The following is a 15,724-nucleotide window of genomic DNA, read 5'->3' on the forward strand; positions in this document are numbered from 1 at the left end:
GTGTGGAATGATTATGTTTACCTGCCTGCTCAGGTGCAACACATTGTGTTGAACTAGCCCTGGCTGCAGCATATCCAATGCAACACCTTGCAACAAAGCAAATCACAAGAATGGGAAAGTACTGAACAGAAATGTCCAGAATGTGACCGTGACAATTTGTCCTTTTCCCATACAGAGCCTAGCGTTACACCTTGTGTAGGTTTCTTGGTCCATATGAACCGAGCTTAATACCCCAAACCCCAATGAATGCAAAGCACAAATGTGACCACTTTACACATTGATATTAGCATACTCTACAAACCCTGCTTTAACAACATCTGCATTTTAATCTGCCAAAATCCTACTGGAAAAAAAACATTGGGACAATAAATTCTTTGTTACAAAATATATCTTCAGTCTTCTACATTGTTTACATACACCTCAGGATGTGCAATGTTTAAATAAAATAGAAGGTAAGTTCATTTAGAAATCATAATGCAAATCATTCCAAAAGGTAAAGGGCCCTTGATGCCCAGAACTGGGTCATGTTCATTAGCCACAAATGGAAGAAAACAGATTGAAATGGAGGGACAACATGGACCTTCCGCTGCAAAGCATTTCAAAAGGTTTTCGCTGCGAGCCCTTAGGAATACTACTGAAAGACAGACAAAGAGACAATATAAATCGACATGGCAATTAAATAATAGTTTGAACACAAACAAAGCAGCTCCTAGAAATAGTGACTCAAAGGACTCTGGGAGTTGAAGTTTCTTCTTTGCGGAACAGCTCAACAGGCGGGGGGAGATGGGGCGAAAAAGTACAACGCCAGTAGAATGAGGTAAACCACCACCAAAGCAGTGCCTGCAGAGGAAACAGAGGGGTTTGGAATTCAGTCTAATCCGTGATATCTGGATCTTTACTACAACCAAGCGCCATAGCAATGTGAACCAAGCACAACAACTTACCCTGAAAGTAGTCCGACTTGCCATCCATGAAAATGTAGTTGACCACAATCACACTAAAGATGCTGGCCCAAAGATGCAAGTCACTGAACAGGAGCACGAACCCCACATCCTGGAAAAGAGATGGAGTCATGTTTGGTGGGATCTTTTCACCTCTGACTGCTACAGTCTACTATCAAAACCTGAGGCTTTATGTACAAGAACAAGTTTGATACTGAAAATTATTACATCTGATGCAATTAATCACAATGTAGATTGACTTAAAACGACTTACATAGAAAGTGTTGAACAAGATGAGTAAGGGAATCTGAATCATGCAGACTTGCACTGCTATACAGTTTCCCACCTCCAAGCTGCACAGACAAACAAATCAATGTCAGGTTACACAGTCTCGAAAATCCCAGATCTAGGGGGCAACAGCACTTGTTCTGGAAATCATGTCAGATTTTCATGGCCAATTCGATAAGGGTGCTCTTCAGACAGACAACTCTCCCAACAAATTAAGAGTTTTGGTAGGTGGGGCTTAAAACAATCCCCTGGGAAACATGACAGAGGCAGACACACAAGAAACATGACAGAGGTGGGCACACAATGCGGACACAGATAGCTAGGCTAATTTTAGCCACAGCCAGTCAGTGGTTGTTGTAAGCTTGTAATGCTTACGTCATGGCTCATGCAAACTACTCACTTGAGAAATACACTCATTGAAAATATCCTCTGCGAGCTCCATCTAGCTCAGGGGTGTCAAACTCATTTTAGCTCAGGGGCCACATGGAGGAAAATCTATTCCCAAGTGGGCCGGACCGGAAAAATCATGGTATGTATAACTTAAAAACAACAACTTCAGATTGTTTTCTTTGTTTTAATACGATCAACATACAACATAAAGCTGGAGCCTGAGGACAGTGTGTCCAAAATAGTACAAGCACAACATCACTATTAATCATAAAACACGTCAAGTTTATTTGAAAATTCTAAAGAAAAAGAACACAAACACACAATGCCTCAGTGATTAACATAACTATTTCACAGATCACAGAACTATATCAGGGTGTCATTTCTCAGGCAGAAATGTAGATAAAAATAATGAAATCCTGGTCCCCAAACAAGTGCAAGAACCACAGAGTCAAGAATAGGTTAAATATACAAATAAAATAAAATCAATTAAAAACAATAGCACATCAACATAAAAACATATAAACATAAATCTGAAAGCGTTGCTCAAACTCCCGTAACAGTCCAGTTATTTTATCTTTGAACCGCTTCATGTCTGCCACATGTTGGGTCGCGCACACATTTTTCAGACAGGGGAAGTGAGCTGCATCACCACCGGCAAGTTGCGTCTCCCACAATGACAGCTTCAACTTGAAAGAACGTATGCTGTCATAATACTGCGTGACAACTTTGTTGCGCCCTTGCAGCTGTTTGTTCAAGTTATTCAGGTGCTCTGTAACATCCACCATAAATGCAAGGTCCGGCATTCATTCTGCGGAATGAAATTCTAACACTGGTTTGCCCTTTTCTTCCATGAACTGTTCAATTTCTTCTCGTAAATCAAAGAAACGCCTCAGCACAGCACCTCGGCTTAACCATCTTACCTCAGTGTGGTATGGCAGGCCATAGATGTGGTCTTTCTCTCTGAGAAGGCTGTCAAACTGACGGTGATTCAGGCTTCTGGATCGGATGAAATTAACAGTTTGGATGACCACCTTCATGACGTTATCCATCTTTAATGACTTGCAACACAAAGCCTCCTGGTTCAAAATACAGTGAAAAGTCTAAAAATCACGTCCTCCATTTGCAGATTGCACTTTCTCTCTGAACTTTGTCACAACGCCTGCTTTTTTCCCGATCATTGAGGGCGCACCATCTGTAGCCAGGCTGACAGCGCGGGACCAGTCCACTCCGACCCTGTCCAGCGCGCCGACGAGTGCGGTAAAAATATCAGCTGCTGTCGTTGTATCTGTCATCGGCACCAACTCCACGAACTCCTCGGTGACGGTCAATGTGTCATCAACTCCGCGGATGAAAAAAATGGCCAGTTGTGCAACATCTGTAATGTCCGTGCTTTCATCAATTGCAACCGAAAACGCAATAAATGACTTTACTTTTTGCTTCAACTGGCTGTCCAAATCCACTGAAAGATCGGAAATCCTGTCTGCAACTGTGTTTCTTGTCAGGCTGATATTTGCAAAAAAGCCTGCCGCTTTTCAGGGCACACAATCTCCGCTGCCTTCATCATGCATGTTTTTACAAATTCACCCTCACTAAATGGTTTTGAAGCCACTGCGATTTCATTAGCAATGAGGTAGCTAGCTTTCACTGCAGCGTCACTGATGTCTCGGCTGTGAGTAAACACAGACTGCTGTTTCTTCAGACCCGCCAACAGTTCATTCACCTTCTCTCATCTCCGCTGTCCTTGAAAGTTGTCATATTTGTCGGCATGAAGACTCACATAGTGGCGACGAAGGTTATATTCTTTCAGCACTGCAACATGCTCTGAACACACCAAACATACAGCTTTCCCATTCAATTCCGTGATTAAATAGGATGACCATTTTTCTTGGAACACTCTGCGTCCATTTTTCTCTTTTTTGACAGAGACATATTGGGGCAATGAGGGTGCCAAAGCACATAATGTTAAAAGTAGAAGCCGTAATAAATATCGCGGGCAAAACAAAGTAGCTCATTGGCTGCACGTGCTTGACCTACTTGCTCTGCCCCGGTATAAACAGTTTGCTTGCTTAACACAATTGCTATTGCGCCATCCAGTGGATTTTTTTATTTTTTTTTTCTCCCCAAAATCATCTCGCGGGCCGGATTAAACCCGTTTGCGGGCCTGATCCGGCCCGCGGGCCGTACGTTTGACACCCCTGATCTAGCTAGCTACCAGAAATGTTTACAGCAGAGTTCTGGACATTTTCCCCGGCGCTCAACTCCGCCCTTTCCTCTCTGCCAAACTGACGTTGGTTTACGTACAGTGTATGTATGCTTGAACATTGGTACATTGTGGGAGGCAACCGGTCTGTCTAGAGAGACTAGGTTATGCATGACGAGACAAGATCCATCAGGAGAGTGAAAACGCAGTATCAAGAGCGTGATAGTGGCATACCTGAGACTGATGTTATTCTGCAGGGCAAACTGTATTCCGTTGAAGATCTCGGGAATTTCCGGCACCATCGCCAACACGGTCACGCCTATAAAATACTGCAGAACCGAATGACAGACAGTGAGACATTGCACTATCCTTTTACACAGTCAGGACACAACACATTTAAGTTGTTTGGCAGGTCGCAGCAGGTCGCATCATGAGTGTAAAATTCAGTTGTTATAAAGTTACAGGGGCTTTCAATAATGAGCTTTCCAGAGTGATTTTCTACCCAATTACACTAATCACATTATATCCCCCTGGTTATGGCCTCTGTGTGTTGTTCAATGGGAATGAAAAGGAAGGACGCAGTTTAAAATGGAGTGAAACGGGGAGGTACTATCTGAACCTATCCAATAAGAAACGCAAATGTTTATTTTCCATTGCACAACATTTTGCTACGCTGACGCCTAATGAACATGGCTCAGGTGTGGGCGTACCTGGGAGATGGCGGAGTGGTCGAGGATGGGTTTGATGTGCTCCGTGGTGAGGTCGGCACAGGCGGCCATTAGCAGTGTGGCCATGATCAGTACAGACAGAGCCCTCAACCTGGACCAGTGGACGACCGTGCCGTGACCGCCTACACACACACAATAGAAACCAACATGATGAAGTATCTCACACATTCCAGCTCCTCTATACAATATGACTACAACACCACGAAAGTTTACAACTTATGGGAAAAGCTTGCAGGGGGGCTCACCGCTGGCGCCGGCCGTGTTGACGCCCCCCGGTGGGCACTGAACCTGGTGGTGGTCGTGCCCGTCACTGACTTGGATGTCGTAGATGTGGGAGTGGGTCTTCAGGGTGAAAATGAGGCCGATCAGGTAGGCGGCAGGCAGCAACACAGAGATGGTGTACACCAGAGGCCTGGGAAACAAGCCATACAGCAAGTAACTACATTGTAGCAGGCCTACTGGCTGGTAACACCAACAAACCATGGGACAGAATGGGTATTTTATTGGTACTCACTCAATGTGTCTGAGATACAAGGGCTCGTTACTTCCACTCTGTTGAGAAAGAGAGTATGGTTTTAGTTTAATACCTGCTGAAGCATTTGGGGCTACCCACAACCACCCCTCACGACATCATCATAACACACTTCCACATGAGTCACTACACTACAGACGTGGGTTGAAATCATACTTGTTTTCAATCAAATACTTGAATGAAGCCTGTCTGGAGTGCCAGATGGATGGGTTAGGGTTAACCCTTTTGGCCACTAGGTCTTTGGTTCCATTGGTCCAGGTAAGCTCAATCAAGTGCAGTTTAAGTATTATTTGACCCAGAGACGCTTCCCAGCAGCACAGTCAATGTAATGCTTTAGATGATGATGCAGCAGGCGAGTAGGAGATGTAGGTACCAACCATGTCATAGTGGCAGTCGTTACAGGTAAAGGGCCCACTAATGTTGGCTGGAGAGCTGGTACAGCCTGCACACACCAGGCTACCGTAGGCCTTGGAAAACAGGGTTGGGGCAAATACGCCTGCGGGACAGGACAGTGTGTGAACGTGTTAGTCGATGAGTGTGTGTGTGTTCAGATGTGTGTGTGTGCTTACGTATGTGTGTGTGCATCTGTGTTTATATTTCTGTGTGTGTGTGTGTGTGTGCACTCTCTTACCTCCTACTGATATGAAGAGCAGAGCTGAGCTGACCCCTGCAGAGCGGCTGTTGAACCTCTGCTCCCTGTGTTTAAAGCCCCCGATGATCATACTGATACCCTGGGTAGACAGGAGACAATGACTGTCAACATAGTTTGGCAATCATATATGCCCATTGGCTGTGTGTCAGTGTTAGTTTTGGCACTCTTCTTTTAGATTTAGTCTAGTCATTTTGACTAAAATATAATTAAGTCTTAGTCACATTGTCATTTGAAATCACTGACTTCCATGTGCACAAAGATGCATAACCTTGTCCTACCAACAGATTGTTCTGCATAACATCCTATTCTCTTCCCAACAGCAGAAATATGACAAACATATATAAGAATGTATAACAATTATCTGGCCATGTAAATTCCTAATTCAGCCTACATAGATATTACACATTACATACAAAACAGACAGACACAGAGCGAGAGAGGCACAGAGAGAGAGAGAGACACAGAAGCAAAATCACCAGATGGTGCCACAAAGTATTGGCAAAGTAGTATGGGTTGCACCTCCATCCCTCGGTCGTGTCATTGCCATTGTTCTCAACGTTCCAGACGCTGCAGCCATATTGATGTCCAGAAGTAGTACAGGAGCTAATGACTGTTTCACCCAGTGATGTAGTCGAGTCACTAAACCTCCAGTCCCAATCGAGTCCCAAGTCCCCTGTGCTCGAGGCTGAGTGAAAGTCAGAATCACCTATGGTTGAAATCCGAGTCCCCGTGCTCGAGTCCTGGTCCAAGTGCTGGGTCCACATTAAGTCAAAATAAAGTTATTTACCCAGTCAGATAGTGTGGTGACAAGAGGGATTTAGTCAATAAATTGTTTGCTATCCATTTTCCTTTTTGTGCCACCAAATGTTTGCATATAGGCTACTGGTAATTTTACCATGGCCACGTTCAGTTGAAAAACATTGCAGATAAAAATACCATGAATAGAGCCGACGTTATTCCTTATTCAACATGTCAGAGAGGCATGTTTGTTCTACATAGCATATTTCTATCTGAACGTTGCAAAACGTTGCATCCTGCTGAACGCGCCCCAGATAGTTGGCTTTAGCTAGCTAATGCGGTAACATGACTGAACAAGGTGTAGCCTAAACAAATGGTTAACAGTCCGGTCTGCAAGTAGCCTAGTTTTAGAACGGCCTGCTTTATAAATGTAAAAATGTGTCTTGCCAATGCACCATAGAAAGAAAAGAACGGAGTGTCGGTATTATGGGTCATATCTTTTCAAAAGGTAAGGGCTAGACTCAAGCCGTTTTCTCTCAGGAAAAGAGGGAGAAGTGGCTAATATGTTGGCTACAGAACCAGGCTGTGAAATGCAGTGGGGAAAGTGCGAGGGTTGAGCGAGTCTACAAATTCAAAAACGTTTCTATACTCAAGGGAGAGAGGAAAAACATAGCTAGACTGTTGTTCTACTATTCAACTTAAAGCTGCTATTTTTATTTATTTCGTGAAGCATCTTGTGTTTCTTAACCAGGCAAGGGGTATCTAACTAGAAGGCTGGTGGTAACTGGTTAGCTACGGGGAAGCAAGAGAGTCTCCTTAGCGATGTGTATAATCGGAGGCGGAGGCGGAGCCGGAGCGAAGGCTGTCTGGCCACACACATCACTTGCTCCCCCGCAGCTCACCAGCTGATGTAGGCTAGGCTGTATATGCCGGGTGTGGCACTTCCTTTCCACTGCAGAACAGAACATTTTCCTTTAGTTCTAGTTTTCTGGGTCTATTTAGTCAGTTATAGTCTTGTCAACTGCCACTGAAAAGTAGATGTTTGACTAATATTTTAGTCACTATTTTTGTTGAGGAAATTAACACTGGTGTTTGTGTGTCAGTCTTGGAGAGTAATGTTTCTGTGTATGTCAGTGAGATGTGTGTGTGTGTCTAGGTGCCACTCACTGGGATAAAGAGAATACAGCCCAGCAGGGTTCCAGTCAGAGCGGCCTTGACGACCTCCTCATAGCACTTGGAGCCGGCCTGGTGACCCCTCAGCAGGGCAGTGATGTAGAAGGTCATCTCTGTGATGGAGCCAAACGTAGCGTTCACCACCGCTCCCACCGCAAAGTTACTCTGAGCTGAGATACTGCAGAGACAGACAGCATGTTACTCTGAGCTGAGATACTGCAGAGACAGACAGCATGTTACTCTGAGCTGAGATACTGCAGAGACAGACAGCATGTTACTCTGAGCTGAGATACTGCAGAGACAGACAGCATGTTACTCTGAGCTGAGATACTGCAGAGACAGACAGCATGTTACTCTGAGCTGAGATACTGCAGAGACAGACAGCATGTTACTCTGAGCTGAGATACTGCAGAGAGATGCACCATTTGAACTACTAATACTGAAGTTTACCACCACCGAATTCAGTTCGACAGAACTATAAACCAGCCTCCGGAGTGATTCTATTCAGAGGGCCTTGTCGGAGCACAAGCACATTATTATATCCCCCACAAACATTCAGACTCATCAACCACTGTCACTTTTGGTTAACCACCATAACACAACAGGACAAAAATGTAAATCATATAAACTCTACGTGTGGCTTAACCGCCATATGTGGACTTAACATCTGTTCAACACAATGAGAATAATTTGTCTCCAAGCTAGCCTCTTATTGTGGTTCTGGTATTGTTTCCATGTTGGCAGAGCAGCCTGTGGGATTACCTGGCGATGCCCATGCCAATGTAATAGGACAGTGGGATGATGGAGCTGACGGCAGTGGTGAACTTGGCCTCCGAGCTGACAAACTGGTTCTCTGTGTCCACATAGCCGACCACCAGGGTCGTGATGACCAGGGGCAGCAGGTCTGGGTAGGCACACTGCTTTAAGGATCACCAGTGGTTCAATTGGTGTGGAAAGTCTACAACGCTGTGTTGGATATCGACTACATTGCAGAAGCATGGATCTATAAATGGCTACTCATTGTGTGAATAAAATTAACAACTGTGCACCACGCCTTGCTTAAACTGATCCCTTCAAACCTACTGATTGTTTGCTTTTCTCAAGCAGTTTGACTTGTGTGATTCTCCTACAGAACCTACAAACTGGTGAAGCACTGTAAAGAACCACTGAGCAGAAATGCTGACTCCTGCTGGACAGGGTAAAACGTGCAACTGGCAGGACATTCCGTTAGCTCCTTGGAGGCGTTCCAGGTCATCTTTTTTGTAGTCAGGCTGCCAAGCTCAGAATATCTCTGTAGCAAATTAATGTGGTTCCTAGGACGTCAAACACTTCTCCAGATCTGATCATCTAAGCCGTGTGACTGCAAAAAACTAAGCGACCTGGAACGCCACCACCAGTCAGGTGATGTGCCATAATGGTCTGTTAAAGGATACTGACAGCAAAGACATTGATTCCGTCCATGGTGTATTTGTAGTAATACCAGTTGAAGGCGTGGTAGCAACAGAGAAGCACTTGGCTCTCACACCCTTGGGGCTGCAAAAGAGACAGAAAAACATAGCAAAGCAATCATCAAATTATACATTTTCAAATCTAGGAAAAGGATTCCTCTAATAAAAACCTTCTGGCATGATTTGAAATCCACAGGGCCAAGTTAATGGATTGGATTAAAGTGGTAACTAGTTCAGTGGCTGTGATAATGTCAACACTACATGGAAAGGGAAGACCTTGATGAGCGCTTCCACCTTTTTCAGCCGGCAGATGTGGACGTCCTCGGGAGGCATGAGGAGGATGACGGTCAGGATGCGGGCATTCATCTTGGCCACGGGGATGGTGAAGACCAGGATCCAGGAGAGGAAGCAGGCCAGGCCGTGGATCAGCCCCAGGAGAGGGTAGCCTAGCAACAGCCACACGTAGGTACTGACACGACACTGCACCCAGCAGGGCACAGCATAGGAGACCAGGCAGGCAAGCAAGCAGGCACAGACGCACATGCAAACACACACACACACACACACACACACACGCACAGCGGGGAGAGACGTGACAAGTACTGGTTATGAAAAGGTCTTGGCAAAATCTTGAAAACAGAGCAGCCAATCGGGCTCTCAGATTGAGTTTAGAGGTCAGACTAACCAGTCATCAAACCAAACCAAACACATTCCATCGCAATCCACATAAGGAAAACATACGCTTATAAGGACATAACTTTTGACATAAATATTACTTGAGAAAATATTAGCCCACACGGGTCAGTCACACTGGTCAGGTGATAGGCGAGGGGACAAGCCTCACCCAGTAACGCGTCCGTTGTGGGGGGACCTCGATGGGGACAGAAGGGGGCATGAGCAGGGGCGTGGACTCCTTCACCTCCTTTGAGTCAGCTTCCTCTGGGATGGCCTCGCAGTGAGGGAACTTCACACAGCATCGCCGGACCAGGCTGCTGGGCTAAACATCCAGGTGTAAGAAGGAGAAAGCGGGATGGAGGGAGTGAAGGAGAGAGCGGGATAGAGGGAAGGAGTGAAGGAGAGAGCGGGATGGAGGGAGGGAGTGAAGGAGAGAGCGGGATGGAGGGAGTGAAGGAGAGAGCAGGAGGGAGGGAGGGAGAGAATGTGTGAGAGACCAAGGGAGACAGATGGAAGTAAAAACAACACCTGTATTGTCTGCTTAGACCTAACATAAATAAGAGCCTTAATAATGCATTATTAAACCTTATTAATACAGTCCAGCACTAAGCAATAGTATCAGGAGCATCAGTTTGACTACAGCACTGTTAAAATGGGGCCCAGAGAGTGTGAGTATTGGAGGTGACAATTGCACACACTTATAACAAAACCATGAATATACCTGGGTGTTCAAGTCTTTAGTTATTTATTGTTGAGTTTTTTGACCTAGTTGTTGTAATGGTGTATGAGGAGCAAGGAGAATGATGAACACAGCAATCAGGCTGGTTCCACCATCTAAACGTCACCCTGAATAGACAATAATCAATGGAGATTGAGCCAAGACAATAGCATAATCAATCACTGCCATAACTCTTACCTTTAGTATGGACTTCCCAAATGGCCACAGAAAGTAGCATGATAACTTCCAACACAGCTTCCCTAAAAAAGATTCAAGACCTTCAAATGTTAGAGTCGAAATTCGGACTCACGTCATCCCGATGTAAAGTCATCCAGATTTTATTGAAAATTAAATTAAAATAAGGTGGTATTACATGAAAGGATTCATACCATAAGGAACTCCAATGATGGTCAGAAACATTAGAGGACAAACCAAGAGGTAGGCTAAAGAGATCCACCATCCAAATAAAATCAAGTACGTTATGTTTCCACAAGTGATCAAAGAACCTGAAATCAAAAGGGAGATGTAAAAAAAAAAAAGAATGACATAAATAGTGTCTTCTATTCAACATAGTGTCCACTCTATAGCTATAGAACGCTACAATCTTGAGTATTTTTTCCCCAAACATTTCCAAAATGATTCACATCAAGCCATGGTCATGTTCATTAGGGCATATAGTAGCTAAATGTTTTTTTAAAAGGTTGCCACGGAAAACAAAAACCAACGTCTCTTATTGGACGTTCAGATAGCTGCCCCCGAAACGGGGAGATACTTTCTTCCATTTGGTGACTACTGAACACGACCCAGACCTTTTTCTAATGACCGTCATATTAGTGGTTCCGCAGGGGGCAAGTGAATTAGGAGCAGGATGACAGACACTAACCTTGGGGTCTGACAAAGTTCAGCTCTGAGTAGAGCTCCCTCACAACGTCCGACCTGTCCTCGATGGGCCTCTCAGTCACGTGACTCTTCCACTTTCTGAAGCCAAACTGAACATGTGCACACATACAACCAGATACCATCACACACACACGTCATCAATTCCAAGTGGAAGGTATCTTTTGTAAATTATTCAAATTAAAACTGTTTTACATGGAAGACAAAACAGGCTTTTTTTTCTCTGTAGTGTCCAACACTTCACCCACCCTGTAGTTGTTGGCCAGTTTGTTTGCCTCTACTTCGTTTTCCGCTCGGATGGTGGTCTTCAAGCTCGAGTCATCCTGCCAGACCTCTTCCCCGTAGTGAAAAGGAGTGGTGCTTCCTGAGGTTATAGACACCAAGGTGCCAAACAAATGGATGAAATGGTACGGCCAAGATTAGGAAAAAATTAAGTATCACAAACAAACTGACATTTCAAAATGATTTTCATGAATCTTGTTTCTCCTAAGAGTGTAGAGCTCAGCCAACCCAGAAAACTCAATTACACCAATGCTATCGGTTGTACAGAGCATCATGGGTACTTTTGCAAACAGTCAGTGTTGGTTGTGACAGTATGTGCTGCCAGGACAGGCTGTAGCCTCACCTTTGTTTGCAGAGTGCAATTTGGGGGTGTATTGGTGGGAGACGTCTGGCGAGGTGGTCTCGGCCACATGGCTGCCAATGTCCACACACAGTCTGTCACACTGGGATGTACGGCGGTAGACCCGGGGGTCATGGTCCCATTGGGTATCTGAGGAGAAACAAACACTGATATGAAACATAACCTACCCTTCAATGTCTCCATTATTATACTATTGAAGTGTTTCTTCATTTATCCATCAACATACAACTTGTGTAGGGTAACAAAAAATGGGGGACAAATTACATCTAAGAAGATGCAGGTAAACTTGCATAAAGCGTTCAGAAAGAAATTATACATTTATTAGTAGAGGTAGGTATCCCCCAGAGAACTAAACTCAACATTGCCAGACAAACCGAATCCATATGGCATAACTAGGGCCAGGAGTTTCTCCTCATCAGGAACAACTCTGGGTCCCAGTTGGTCAGGTCATGTGAAACCTGTGTGGACCAATGCGCTAAATCCGTCGAGTCAGTGTGTGACTAACGGAATGCTCCTGACAGTCACATGCAGCGACACCCAAATCTTAGATTGGTGTGACTGATGACATTCTCTATGGATATCAAGTCAGTGGACCTACCAAACACTATGCTGATGCACGAAAATGTTGCCTCTTTAATGCCTCTGTGGTGCCAGCCAATGAGGTTTACCACTTTGAGAGGTGAGCAAGATAATCTTACAACTTCATCTCTTTTAAAAAGGACAAGCAGTATTTTCTAAGTTCAATTCAGAGAATTTGAAATGGTCACACATGGAAAATCATGAGAGCAACAATTACTTGTAAATCAAGCATGCACTCTCCTGACCTGACGTTCCCTAAGCTTACACATCTCCACAGGATTTAAGATGAGCATCACTGTCCCAAGAAGTCCCAAGACTCCTAACCGAACAAAGGGAAGGGATTCTTTATCGACATGTGACATCGTCTTCATGCAACTTCAATTATGAGAGGGGCCAGTCAATCAATGGACTCACAGTTCTCATAATCTGAGGGAAAGCAGATTGATCATCTTTTCAATTAAATCCAAATTTAGCGAAAGCGTTCCTCCTCATGTTGACGTGTTGTCTTAAAATGGAGCTTTCCTCCTCATGTTGTCATAATCTTACCACTACTGTAGCTTTCAGGGTTTCCCAAACTCTGTCCATGCACCCAGGGGGGCCCCAGGACAGAGTTTGGGAAACCCTGGTTTAAGTTATAGTCCAGTGTAGCCTACAATGTCTCTGGTAATAAGAGTCCATAAACTATTTTCAGAATCTGGTTCCAATATCTGTGAACTGAAATAAATATTGGGTCTGAGCAAATTAACAAGCAGTTTTCAGATGGACATCACAGGAAATTCATTTTTCATACATATTAGTAAACAGGTTTGTGAGGCCTGGTTATCCTACATTAAGTGTTTAAAGTTATTTAGGGGCTCCTCCGCTCAAATTCAATTATGTGGGAATCTAAGGAAAGCAGCCTACCCATACACAACACAGGTGATTATAATCAAAGGTAACTACTGAACACTAACTGACAAGCCACAAATATAGGCTTTTCAAAATGTCGTTGAACCTTCTAGGAAAATTACAAAACAAATGCCGAAGTGTATCTTAAGGGCTGTGTCTATGTACGATACTACATTTGTTACAATGTTGCAAACGCACGAATGCTGCGTGGTAAACAACCCGCGGCGATTGATAGAAGGAAAGTTTACGATTTGTTCTTACCTGAACTTTCAGCCGTGGACCTCCGCCTACGCCTCTCCGTATCAGCGATAGGAGCTTTAATGTGGGACATTATTGTTGATAATAATACTTTCCATAGAGCTAATACCACGCCAGTTTTATCAACTCAGTCCCCTTCCTCACAGTTTCTCTGTGCGCTTCCTAAACATTGCGGGAATTGTAGATCATCCTCATATATTTTCCCTGTCCATCGACTGCATTCTGGGATGTGTAGTGACTCTGTGTCATGTGCTGTGGCCACATTCTAAATATAAAACAACTTTGTTTGAAAATCCAATTCATAGCTTACGCTGTTTATGATCAAATATTTTCTCTTGAATAATATGTTTATTCTGTCATGCTGTGTAGACCTATTTCAGGGATGGGCAACTTTGATGGGGCTGGGGGCAGTTGTTTACAGTTTTTAATATGATATCTGAGTGAGACAAACTAACAAATTCAATGTGGGACCAAGCTTGTAATGCAACCATCATCCCAAATTGGGTCAGCTGGCCTCTAAACTAATTTAGCAATCTAAAAAATGTTAGCTGACATGGTGGGCTAATTGAATGACTATCAGTGACTGTAATAACAAGAGAAAAATTGCTGATGCACAACCACATTTCGAAATAGCATATTTTGTATTCTACAATTCTAACTTGCAGCAGTAAGTTGAGACCCCGACTGAGTTCCTAAAACAATGATGTTTTTTGTTGTTGTATTTTTTTGGGGAAATTGAACCAAGGGCTTTCAAAAGGGGACCGGCCGTGTGCTGTCAGTTGCTCATCCCTGGCCTATTTACTTTACCTAGGAAAATTACATTTCATACTGAGTAGAGACCTTAAAAACTATATGTGGAAAAAAAACTTTATTCCAACAAATGTTGGACTACAGAACTAAGGACCATCACAACTTAAAGCAATGTTTGGTGACCAATAACCTGCCTAAATAGGATGTAATCTATGTTTTATTCACAAATCTCAATCAATAAATCAAAAAACAACAGCACCAGAACTCTAGCTTTTCTTTCATTTACATAATTATAGAAAAATACAGCTTCACGATCAAAGTGATACAATTCTATGTTCAAGATATGAGTGAAGAGAGAAACAGCAATAAGCTACATAGACAATAGGGAAATGGATTTAGCCAATATAAAGAACCCACAAAGAGATGGACTGAATTTAACTATCTTTGACAGCAAAACTAAACTCTGAGAATGTTCACAATGCCTCAAAAACTATAGCAGGGTCAATTTCCCCTTGAATAGACTGGCTGGTCAGTATAACATGATAAATATTACAGTTCATGTCATATACACTTGATAGATCCCTTATTTCTTTTCACAAAACATACTTTTGAAGGGAAATTACATTTATTTGCACTGATGGTGCAAAAAATGTCCAAATGTATGAAACAAATGTTACAGTGTTATTTTCATTGCAGTGCTTTACAGCTTGCTTAATTTATCTTCCAGACATGGACATTTTATAAATAAACTTCTCTGATACACATAGCACATTAGCTAATAGGACTATCATAATACTGATGTAGGATCTTAATTTGAGCCAGTTTGCTACAGCAGGAACATAATCCTGCAGCAACAGGAAATGTGAATTATTATGTGGATTATAATTAAGGGACATTTTTGTAGGGGTTGATACATTTTTCATAAGCGAAAATTAAGTCTGAAATTTCTAAGTGGAAATTACAAACTTCAAAAGCCTTTTTAAATCTCAAATGCACTACAAGTTTAAAATGTCCTGCATTGCAGGGAAGTTCTCCTGCAACAGGGTGATCAAATTAAGATCCTACATCTGTAGTTCGGCACCATCTTTATTCTGTTGTGAGTGTGACGCAAAGACACTAATACTAAATTACTTTGGTTACAGCATAGGTACAACTACATCACGAGCTTCAGTGACTTTTCCCTTTTGCTGAGCAAATCTGTAATGTACCTCAGCACGGAAAATCAA

At 43.3% G+C, this 15,724-nt stretch overlaps 1 protein-coding gene across 1 annotated transcript; it reads right to left on the minus strand.

Annotated features, from left to right (window-relative positions):
• Positions 1-306: 306 nt before the first annotated feature.
• On the minus strand, positions 307-14,035 carry LOC121543378 (putative cation exchanger C521.04c). The gene is made up of 20 exons (XM_041853196.2): positions 13,752-14,035; positions 12,006-12,152; positions 11,629-11,744; positions 11,367-11,472; positions 10,873-10,989; positions 10,682-10,743; positions 9,935-10,087; positions 9,385-9,570; positions 9,076-9,175; positions 8,405-8,546; positions 7,637-7,820; positions 5,711-5,810; positions 5,457-5,575; positions 5,062-5,099; positions 4,793-4,959; positions 4,530-4,669; positions 4,054-4,148; positions 1,216-1,294; positions 945-1,053; positions 307-840 (listed from the first exon to the last, which is right to left on the minus strand). Exons 1-20 carry the CDS (start codon positions 13,819-13,821, stop codon positions 767-769), a joined length of 2,304 nt encoding a protein of 767 aa, XP_041709130.1. The 5' UTR covers positions 13,822-14,035; the 3' UTR covers positions 307-766.
• Between the last annotated feature and the right edge of the window lie 1,689 nt (positions 14,036-15,724).

Source organism: Coregonus clupeaformis, unplaced genomic scaffold, assembly GCF_020615455.1.
Source record: "Coregonus clupeaformis isolate EN_2021a unplaced genomic scaffold, ASM2061545v1 scaf0042, whole genome shotgun sequence".
Lineage (NCBI taxonomy): Eukaryota > Metazoa > Chordata > Actinopteri > Salmoniformes > Salmonidae > Coregonus > Coregonus clupeaformis.

Bases quoted from the DNA above. Each gene is read 5' to 3' on its own strand.
- LOC121543378 (XM_041853196.2), bottom strand. From the start codon at position 13,821: ATGTCCCACATTAAAGCTCCTATCGCTGATACGGAGAGGCGTAGGCGG. The intron at 12,153-13,751 runs GTAAGAACAAAT...GTTTCTCCTCAG, and splicing joins GTCCACGGCTGAAAGTTCAG to ATACCCAATGGGACCATGAC. The intron at 11,745-12,005 runs GTGAGGCTACAG...CTATAACCTCAG, and splicing joins ATTGCACTCTGCAAACAAAG to GAAGCACCACTCCTTTTCAC.